The sequence below is a fragment of the Hevea brasiliensis genome, chromosome 2 (assembly GCF_030052815.1).
Source record: "Hevea brasiliensis isolate MT/VB/25A 57/8 chromosome 2, ASM3005281v1, whole genome shotgun sequence".
NCBI lineage: Eukaryota > Viridiplantae > Streptophyta > Magnoliopsida > Malpighiales > Euphorbiaceae > Hevea > Hevea brasiliensis.
The window spans coordinates 104,897,004-104,908,668 of record NC_079494.1 but is presented as its reverse complement, the minus strand read 5'-3'; the positions used below and the strand labels follow the sequence as shown (position 1 = coordinate 104,908,668).

The following is an 11,665-nucleotide window of genomic DNA, read 5'->3' as shown; positions in this document are numbered from 1 at the left end:
GATTATTTATCTCTTAATTACGGTAAGAGAATATATAGAAATAAAATTTATGAATATATTTACAAGGAAAAATAAATAAATTAGTCTTAGCTGTAAAAATAAATTTATGAATACATATACAAAATAAAATAAATTACTACCTCTATTTATATATAGACTTCTTTCCTGCATAGATTATTATACACAATTCACCAAAAGACAGAAAGAAATTTAGAGTTTTAGTTGGTTTAGATTTCTTCAACGTAGTTAGTTTAGATTTGTTTGGTGTCACAGCAAATTTCAGTATATATATCCAAGCCATTGTTGTATTCATTCATCCATTGCTCCTTCCATTATTCTCTGCTCTTTCGATTTCTCTCTATTCTGTCATATTGTCTTGTTTGTATCTAATATCCATCAATGGCGACGGTTAAGCTTAGATTATTCTCTGCTCTTTCGATTTTTCTTCTGTCATATTGTTTGTGCTTTGCAACTGCTGAAGATGTGAGGGTTACTGTGAGAGGAGTAACCTCTGTTGCCAAAACAGATGATACTTTTATTTGTGCAACTTTGGATTGGTGGCCAAGTACTAAATGTGACTATGGACAGTGCCCTTGGGGCCAAGCTGGAATTCTTAATTTGGTATTTATTTATTTTCATTGTTTTTTTCTATTAATTGCTCTTTTCAATGGTATATTGTTACTAAAGATTGCATCGCATGCTTGCAGGATTTGAACAATAAGATTTTGGCTAATGCTATCAGGGGTAAAGGCTTTTTTTTTTTTTTGGTATTTATCTATGATTTTTTTTGGTGTCAAAGATCTGACTTAAAATTTACAGCTTTTGGTAACTTGAGAATAAGAATTGGAGGGTCATTGCAAGATCAAGTTGTTTATCAAGTTGGACATGCTGTCAAGAAATTCCCTCACTTCAAGAGAAACGATACTGGCTTGTTTGGATTTACTAGAGGATCACTTCCCATGCATAGATGGAATCAACTTAATAAACTCTTCAACCAGACAGGGTATGAAGCTTTTATTTTTCAATTAAAAAAAATTATAAAATTTTGTTTTCTTATTTGAAAAAAAAAAAAAAACTGTTTAAAATTTTGATTGCAGGGTTAAACTAACTTTTGGGTTGAATGCTCTGTTTGGGAAGCACAAGTCCAATGACTCAGACCTATGGTTAGGCAATTGGAATCCCAAAAATGCTCGTGATCTTATGGAATACACTATTTTTCAGGGACACAAGATTGATTCTTATGAATTAGGTAATTTTTTTTTAAATAATAATAATAATAATAATTTACATCTCAGTTTAATTTTTTTAATTAGTACTATATTTCTACGCTAATTAATTGTATATTATATCATCAGGGAATGAACTGTGCGCATCAGGAGTATCTGCAAGGCTGGATGCTGTTCAATACAGTAAAGATATTATCGTATTGAAGAAATTAGTGGATAAATTGTACCCAGATCCTAAAACAAGACCAGCAGTGTTGGGCCCTGCTGGTTTTATGATCAACAATGGTTTAATACCTTTTTTGAGGCCACTGGACCAAATGTTATTCAAGGAGTAACCCACCATATCTACAACCTTGGTGCAGGTGTGGATAAAACCCTGATTGATAAGGTTCAGGATCCATACTTCTTGGACCAAGTAGCACAGACATACAGAGACCTTTCAGTTAGCATCAACGAATTTGCTCCATGGGCAGGACCTTGGGTTGGGGAATCTGGTGGTGCTTTTAACAGTGGAGGCAAGGATGTCTCGCATACCTTTGCCAATGGATTTTGGTTAGAACTATTAATTTCTCTAATAATTTTTTTTTGACATTTTCATTTTTAATAGTTATATAACACCAATTTATATGTGAAATAGGTACTTAGACCAACTGGGTATGACTTCAACATTCAACCATAAAGTTTTCTGTAGGCAAGCCCTTATTGGTGGAAATTATGGCCTCCTTAATACCACATCATTCATACCAAATCCTGATTATTATGGGTATATATATCTCATACTTTATTCTATGTACATTAGATCTTTCTAATCTTAATTCCCTTTTTTTTTATTGATTTATTTCCTTGTATATTAGTGCACTTTTATGGCATCGTTTGATGGGGAAGGAAGTGCTGGTTACCACTCACGATACTACTCCTTATTTGCGAGCATATTCCCACTGTTCCAGGAATAAGGTAATCTTATAGTCTTAGCGATTTCAAATTTGTTTTCCTGATTCTGTCTGAGGATTTATAAGTTTATTTGTTTTAAATGCAGCCTGGAATTTCTCTACTTCTAATAAACATGTCAAACCAAACGACCTTCAGTGTTACCGTTGAGAATGATGATAATCTCTATCCAAGCAGTCGGAAGCTCAAGAATTATATTTATGGAGGAACTGAGAAAAGAGAAGAGTATCACTTGACTCCTAAAGATGGGAATATTCAGAGTGATGTGGTGCTGCTCAATGGAACTCCATTGAAGCTTACAAGCTCCTTAGACATTCCTGAAATGAAGCCTATTTATGTTGATTCTTCATCTCCGATCACCATTGCTCCTGATTCCTTTGTTTATGTCACCATTAAAGATTTTAAGGCTCCTGCGTGTGCTTAGCCTTTAGCCTTAGAAAAATAGAATAGATTGCCTTTTTTTTTAATTGAGGATTTGTATTTTTAGTTTCAATTTCTTCATTTTCTCTTAAGCTATAAATAAAGGATTTTTAGTCTCTAATTGTTTTCGTTGAAGGACATTTTATAAAAATGTCCCTCATAGGTTTTATCTCATATTAATTATTAATTATAAAAAATATCTAGAAAAATCTTAGATGTCCTAATAAATTCTTTGATTTTAATGTGCTGTGGGTTTAATAAGATGAAGGCGGGGAAATACACATTGGATGAAATTCCTAGTCCATGATCGCTAGGTATGCTAAAGTGGGTGACATCGACTCTGCAATGTTGTTAGTTGACTGATATGGTTCCGGATGAGGGTCTTTCTTTTTAAGCATACCTTTTGCTTGTGCTCAATTAGGTGCTTGGGATACTGGACTTCGGATTTACAGTTTTATGGACAGAATAGGGCTGTCTTTGGGTATCCGCTCAAGCACAAGTCTCATTGATATATATGCAAAGCGTGGGAATTTGGATTAGCTAAGAGATTGTTTGATGGAATGCTTAAGAGACAATTTATGGGAATGTCTAGATTTCTGGTTTGGCAACGCAAGGAGATGGAAAGGATGCCCTTCAGTTGTTTCTAGAGATGGAGGAGGCTGGGCTTACGCAACATGATGTCACATTCGTAGCTATTCTGTCTGTTTATAGTTATTTTGAAATGACCAATTAGTGTTTAAGAGTTTTAAGCCCAATTGTGTAATGCATATAAGATTATTAAGCCCAATTGAGTGAACATTATGGTTCCTACAAAGAAGAAAAATAAATAATCCAAAGAATGCCAACTTCAAGCAGTTCCTCTAACTAGTAGCTTGGAGAGCATTATTAAGTGCTAGTTGCAATCAAGGAGAAGTCTAGTTGGCCGAGGTTGCAGCAGAGAGACTATTTTACAGTGGGGTGTATATTCTGCTCTCAAATTTGTATGCAACTATTGGGAAACATGATGATGCCAAAAGAGTAGAGAAGATGATGAGAAACTAAGGGGGTCAACTGGGCACCCAGCCGGTAGCAGTTCAATCAAGATTAATGGCATCCTTAATGAGTTTGTTGCGGGAGAGAACACATAAACTTCCTCAATCAAGACATATTATACTATTAAATATATAGTTATTTAAATCATAGATATTATTTTGGACTTTTTTTTTTTTAACTTGTGGCATTGGAACTGTCTATGAGATCATTCGAATCTAGTCAGTGCCAATTGAACCAAATATAGAAAGTGATTTCCATATTCAATTCTTATAATTTTTGTTCCTATCTGCAATCACCTTGTTTTAGTTCAAGCACCCTATTCAATTCTTATAATTTTTCAGTTATTTCATCTGGAATAAATAATGAGGTTTCTATCAAACTGTGCCCTGTGAAATTGGCACAATATAAGAAATCCGAGGTAGATAAACAAATAAGAATATTTAAATTTTGATAGTGTTATTGTATTGCAATCATTACAAAGGAATTGAATATCACAAACAAATAATCAAAGAATGGAGAAGTAAAAAAGCAAAAATATCTGTGTATTGATTGGCGAATCTTCTCTATGAGATGCTGCATTCTGGAGGGAGTCCCTGTGGAAATCTTTTATTGTCTGTGCAGTAGTTATAGATCATGTAATTTTTTTGTACCCATTGGAGCCTTTCCTGGCTTGTTGTGTCCAATTGTTGTGATAGCCATCCATTACTAGTGGAGGGTGAATTTGAGTTGCAAGAAGATGCCCCATTAGACCATATACAAGCATCGGCATTGAAATTCCTATAGGAAGCAGTGAAAGGAGCTTGCGTCCAGTCTGTCTTGACCAGACCACCCCTTGTAGCCCAATCATCAGCATTCCATAGGCTAGAATAAATCCTCATTGGTTGATTCTTTGGGAAAGGAACACCATTGCTCTCCAAGTTCTTAAATTCCCTAATTGGGGTGCCATCGACAGAGAACCTGAAACAGATTTGGATTAGTTTGTTTAGCACAGAATGCAAAACTACAAAAAGAAAGTTAAATTAAGTAGTTTGGATTGATATTGGGATGCTTACATGATGCGCTGGGGATTCCAAAGAATGGAATAGGTGTGAAAATCTGCAGTTGGGTCAAACCATAGATAGAATTGCTGCTCTCTGTTTCCTTTGCCTTGGCTAAACACGTTAGTGTGAAGAATGTAGGGGTCCCCACTCAAATTCCCCAAGAACTCAAAGTCTATCTCATCCCAAGTAGACCCTTTCGAGGATAGCTGCAAATGTACATACATTTAGCCACTAGAACATATATACCATGGAATTTTGAGGCAACCTTAACAACAAAGAAACTTACATAATAAGCGGTGACAGTGCCAGCGGAATTGCCAGGGACAAGCTTGAGCTGCATATCAATCTTCCCAAACATATACTCATTCTTGGATTGAAATCCAGAACCAGAGGCTTTGTCGAGGGACAAAGTGAGAAGGTCGCCATTGTTGAGAATCTTACCTCGACCATCTCCCCATGTGATGTCAAAATCTCGGTAGAAATTACCAGAGGCAATGGCTGCCATGGAAGAGAAGATAGAAAGAAGCAAGGGCAACATTGCACAAAAGGGTAATGAATTGTGTGAAGCCATAATATATTTCCCGAATAATGAGATATATATAGAAAGAAACAAGTGGTAATTAAGGGAAGAAGAATGGTAGTAGTGAGGAGATGGGATGCGTTGAGGTTTGTATTTATACCCACCAAATGAAGGTGAGTGCAGAGTAAAAGGAAGGACGCAGGAAGGTCCACTGAGCTCAGCTGTGGACAGTTGGAATAAAGAAGACAGACAGCCCAACCAATATCTAGCACGACACGCGGTTTTGCATTGGTGAGGGGGGCAGCTGGCCAGATTGGTGAGTCACCTGTGGTTTCAGTCACTAGTTTTATTTGGATAGTTTGTAAGGGCAAGCTTCATGATTTGAATTTTGATAAATTAATATCTTATAATTATGTCTACTCAATTCAACTCAACTAAATCTTTATTCAAAAAATTTGGGGTTGGCTATATAGTTTCTCTTTCTCAATTTCAAACGATTTTGGGTTAAATCTTCGGAAATATGTAATGTTTTTAGATCATATTGTACTATTCTCCTCCAAGTCAGTTTAGGTTTACCTCTTCTTTTCTTTATATCCTCAACCTAATATGCTCTACTTGTCTAACTGGAGCTTCCGTATGTCTATTCTTCAAATAACCAAACCACCTCAATCTCCCTTCTCTCAATTTATTCTCAATTGGCACCACTCCTACCTTTTTTTCCAATACTCTCATTACGGACTTTATTTAGTCTATTATGGCCACTCATCCACCTTAACATTCTCATCTTCACAACTCTTATCTTAGACACATACGACTCTTTCAGTACCTAACACTCACTACCATATAACAAGGTCGGTCGTATGGTTGTACGGTAAAATTTTTCTTTCAACTTATTGGGAATTTTACGATCACATAAAACTCCCGTGGTACGTTTCCACTTCAACCATCTGGCTTTAAACCTATGACTAACATCCTCCTCATATCCTCATCTACTTGAAGGGCTGAGCCGAGATATTTAAAGTGATTACTTTGAGAGAGTACCACCCCATTCAAACTAACTCTTTTCCTATCACCAGTTCGGCCTTCACTGAATTTACAATGCATGTATTCTTTCTTCATTTTACTTAACTTAAAGTCATTTAACTTTAGAGCACTTCTCCAAAACTCTAACTTTCTATTGGCTCATTCTCGCATCTTATATATCAGAACTATATCATCCGCAAATATCATACACCAAGGGATACTCTCTTGTATATTTTATAATTATGTCTATTAGTAAAAAGGATTTTTATATTATTTTTAATTTTAAATATAGTGTTATTTCTTTGCCAACCATTAACGATATTAAATGTTTTTGGACTCAAAACTAAATATAAAAAGATTAAATTTTAAACAATTATATAATTAAAAAAAATTATAAATCATACACTTATTAGATGATAATTAACATTCATTATTTTTTATACATCATATATTTTATTAATTTTAAGTAATAAAAAAACTTAATAAATAAGTTCTATATCACATATAAGTTCAAACAATTAATTTAAAAAAAATTAAATAATATAAATTTAATAATATTTGTATAAATATATTACCGCGACCACCTAAACTCATGAATGCGCATACTTTAAATTAAAAAGATTTTACAATATAATCATTTCCATATTATATTGATTGTGCTGTATAAATTAAAAACCTACTATATATTATATAAGAAAAATACTGTAATTGTTTATCAATTAAAGCATATAAAAGCATATATTCATTGAGGCATTTTTATTAAAAATGTTAAGAATGAAAATGAGAAAAAAATATATATTTAAAAAAATAATTTGGTATTAAAACAATAACAATAATATCATTTATGAGAGGATCAACATCTAAAGTTATTAAATATTTGAATTCCAGCTAAAATAATTGATTTTTTTTTCTAGTTAACTATCTCAAATTATAAATCCCAATCTATAAATCGAATTTTCAGGCATTATAATTTATTATAGTAAATAGTATAGTAATGAATTACATATTCTTTTATATATTTTAGTTATTTAATTTTTATTTATATTTTATTCATTTACTTTTTGTAATTATATTCTTAAAAATAAAAAAATTATAAAATGTGCTTGTGATTTCGTGCATTTTTAAATTAGAGTCTGAGATTAAACTTGTAATAAAATAAAATTTCGTAGTTATGCACAATTAATAAAGGAAGGCTCTTTACGCTAATGTTGCATTAATTATTTAATTAAAAATAATTTTTAACTATAAAAATGGTTCCATTTGAAATAAAATTTTAACAAATAAAATTTTTAATTAAAATAGATTTTCTCACTAAATCCTTTTCCATGGTTTTGATTATGAGATTTGGGTTGCTGTTGAAGATGGTTAGTGGTGTTGCTGGGATTTCCTCATGGTGAAATCAGAAAATTGAGTCAGAATCAGAAAATTAAGTGGATAAAAAAAATTTATTTTTCTTAATTATAAAGAAAAAAAAAGTAAGCTAGATTAAAAATGTCAAACATCACGTTAAATCACAATTATATTTAAAACTTTTAATTTTGTGTAAAATTGTCTTTAGGTATTATCACAAATGTATCAAAGAGAGCTAAATTTAATTTAAAAAGTTAATGATGAATTACAATATAATGTCTGAAGTTTTATTTGATTAATAAAATATTTTATTGATTAAACTTTATATTTTATTTTTTTAAAAAAATATATTTTATGTTTATGTTTAATTAAAATTTTATACTAAAAAATATTTTCATTAATTAAAAAATTTACACAATTATCTTTTGAATCAAGTCAAACAAATCTATGAATCTAAATATAAAATGTAAAAGTTAATTCATACCCTTTTACAAATCAATTTTAAAAAGAATACATAATTAAAAAGAATGTATTTCACATGAATTGTAGTATCAATTAAATAAAATATACATGTTAATTAGAATAAACTATATATTAGACACATTATTAATAAATCTTCATTTACAACTAAAATTTCTTTTTTATTTTAATTAGACAACAAATTAATTATAAAATTAAAATTTCAAGAAAACAACCAGTATTCTAATTAATAAAATCAAAATGAGTTGAATAAAAAATAAATCACAAAATTATAAACATCCAAAAATTTATGTGGCACCAAAATAGCCAATAGACTACAAATCACAATTTGTATGAATTCCCTAGTGCAAGCGCTGACATTCCTAGTAATTAAAATTTCTACCAGGTTCATATCTAACAATACTTTATTCGACCTAGTTGTTTCTGTATTATAGTGTGATTGGGCAGAACCCTTAAGATTATAGACCCTTGCAATACTTGTAAATAAAATTTTGGATGTTTATAATTCTTTTGTTTATTATTGATTAGTATAGTTGTTGTTTTCTTGAGTTTTTTTAAATTTGTAATTAATTTATTGTCTAATTAAAATAAAAAGATTTTAATTATAAATGAAGATTTATAGATAATGTGCCTAATATATAATTTATTCTAATTAATATGTGTATTTTATTTAATGGATTCTACAATTCATATGTGATACATTATTTTCAATTATATATTTTTTTCAAAATTGCTTTGTAAAAAGGCATGCATTTATTTTTATATCTTATATTTGGATACATAAAATTTTTTGGCTTGATTTAAAAGATAATTTCATTAATTTCAATTAATAAAAATATTTTTTAATATAATATTCTAATTAAAAATAAATATAAAATATATTTTCTTTTTGAATATAAAGTTTAATTAACAAACTATTTTGTTAATCAAATAAAACTTTAGGTACTATATTGTAATTTATTATTAACTTTTCAAATTCAATATAACCCTTTGGATCCAATTATGACAAACCTTAAAAGTTTAGCTATTTCACACAAAATTAGAAATTTTGGATATAATCATTTGAAAATTTTAGTCCAATTGGTCAAAAGAATATATTATATGCAATAATAAACTATTTGATGAGAGAAAAAAAAATATAATACTGTATGCAAATTTCAATAGACAATAATAATGGTGTAGAAAAGAAAATAATTCATAAAATAATAAATTCTCACTATAATATTAAATATAATTATATATTGATAAATAATTTCGTAAAAATGCAATAATGTATGCATGCATGGACTGCATTCATGGGCATGCATTTTTTATTACATATCTGTATAATATATAAATGTGTGAAGGGAGAGGAGAAACATTAGCTTTACCCAAATTACCATTCATTACTTACAGTATTTACAATTAATTTTGTTATTATTTAATTTAATTTAATTTCAAATCGAGTAGCAGTAGCGCCCCCTGCGCCCCCCCCCCCTCCCTGCTTCATGATTTTTCCTTCCTCCTACCTTCTCCCTTTCCTTTTCTCCTGCAAGTCCATGTATTCACCTCTAGCGAGGGTTCGGCCCGATTCTAGCCGGTCTCGGCGAATGCGAAGAACGATTCTGTGCCATGGCTTACGGGCGATGAGGAACATGAAGGAAAAGAGAGGGCACCGCTGAAGCCTTTTCCACATGTTTCCAACCGATCCCAACATTGGACGGCCAAGATCCGACCAACAACAGGCTCCTCGCATGCCCAGCTTCAAGATTCGACCTTCTTTGATGAATTCCATGGTGTTTTCCTGCAAGGGAGAAAAGAGAGAGAGGTGGGTTAGGCAGCAACTTTCTGGCTAATTTCCTGATGATCCGACCGTGAGATCGAGGATCCGAGACCATCGTTGAACTCAGCACGTTAAGACCTTCGCAATGGAACTAACCCAGCTCCGATCGGATACCGTTTGGAAAAGACGATTATCGGACAGTCTAGATCGCTTAGTGAGATTTCAACATTTTTTGATGCCCATGAATTAAATATAATTATATAATAATTATTAACAATTTATGGGTTTCATTTAGGTATGATAGGATCTGCGATAGCTCAATAGACTTGGGGCAAAGTTTTCGGGCCAGTTTGGGCACTCGGGTGGCTGTCCCAGAAGGTAACTGTGTTTACAGTCATTCCCAGCATTTTTCAGACATTTAAAATGTGTTTCAGATAGCATAATTTGCAAAGATAATCCCGAAATCAAATTATGCAATTTTTCACCTATTAATTTATAAAATATTCTTGGCATGTTAAAAATAATTGAAATAAATTTTATGAACTTTAAGATGATGTGAAGGACCATCAGGAATATTTTTTGAATGTTTAGAAGGTATTTGATAATTAATGGGACAATTGTGAAGTATAGGAACTGAACTGGAGTTTGGATGATTAGATTTAGATTAAGTTTTTAATAGGCCCCGGATAAGCATTATAATTATTGTTATAGGCCTGAGGCCCTATGTATTATTGTTATTGATTTTTCTTGCAAGGAGTTAAGTCTAGTTATAGGGGAGACTCTACCAAAATTTCGACAAGACCTTAAGATTTATTTTTACTTATATAGTTTGAATTAATTAGTTAATTTTGTCAATCTTTTGATAGAGGTTAGTATGTCTGTATAGGTGATTAGTGTTGGCCATTCTTCTTCCTTCCAGTCTGATCAGCTGTAGTCTAGTCGACCAGTCTATGAGTTGGATATTGATTATATTTTGTAATTTCAATATTATTTATATATTTTTAGCATGCTCATGCATTTTATAAATATATTTACATACTTAGTTAAATAAATTAGGAGCACTCTTATTGTTACATATTTATTTGTTGATAATTACTTGTGTTTTTCGCCCTGTGGATAATTTGGAGCTCTGTGTGTGTGTGTGTTATATATGTATATATATATGATGGATATGGATTGGATAGGTAGTCGCGGTTTGAGTTAGACTTATTGGAATTCGATCTTTATGGTTATGGAAAGTCTGGGTGAAATATGACTTTGAGTTGATCTCGCTGGCCCTCACACTTGGATTTAGGCGAAAGTCTAGCTTGAGTTAAGCTCGCTAGCTGGATTTGGATTGAGAGAGCTGTAAAGAGAAGCAGCTCCCATATTTATGCATTGATGTGACATACTTGGTGTGTGAGTAGCTCCAAATTATCTTCTCATACGAATATTAGATGAATTATTTGTTATATGTGATGAATATGCATTTCATGGTAGGATTGCAATAGTTTTAGATAGTTATAGAAATTGCATCTATAATCAATATCTAAACTCTTTGAGTCGAACACTCTTTCCTGTTCAAAAATTTTTATCAGGTTATAGGACAAGCAAGTTAATTTTCGGGTCTAACCTACATTTTTCTCCGCAGGTTATGGTGTTTCTTAGTTAATAGTTTTTATTGTATTTATTTATTTATCTATTGTTTAATCATAAGAACTTCACAGTGACACTAGTGTTTATATATATTGTATTAATTGATAAAAAATTGATGGTATTAAATGGTTTGTACATTGGGTTTCTCTAGTTCTGGATTTCGGATATAGTTATTGGATTAAGTTAGCTCAAATTAATTTATAATACTTCATTTCATTTTGTTGAGCAT

At 31.4% G+C, this 11,665-nt stretch overlaps 1 protein-coding gene and 1 pseudogene across 1 annotated transcript; one reads left to right on the top strand and one right to left on the bottom strand.

Moving 5' to 3' along the window:
- Nucleotides 1-399: 399 nt before the first annotated feature.
- On the top strand, nt 400-2,822 carry LOC131177963 (heparanase-like protein 2; annotated as a pseudogene).
- Nucleotides 2,823-4,063: 1,241 nt separating this feature from the next.
- Nucleotides 4,064-5,308, bottom strand: LOC131174159 (probable xyloglucan endotransglucosylase/hydrolase protein 23). Its single transcript, XM_058137274.1, has 3 exons — nt 4,953-5,308; nt 4,679-4,872; nt 4,064-4,583 (listed from the first exon to the last, which is right to left on the bottom strand). Exons 1-3 carry the CDS (start codon nt 5,235-5,237, stop codon nt 4,190-4,192), a joined length of 873 nt encoding a protein of 290 aa, XP_057993257.1. The 5' UTR covers nt 5,238-5,308; the 3' UTR covers nt 4,064-4,189.
- Between the last annotated feature and the right edge of the window lie 6,357 nt (nt 5,309-11,665).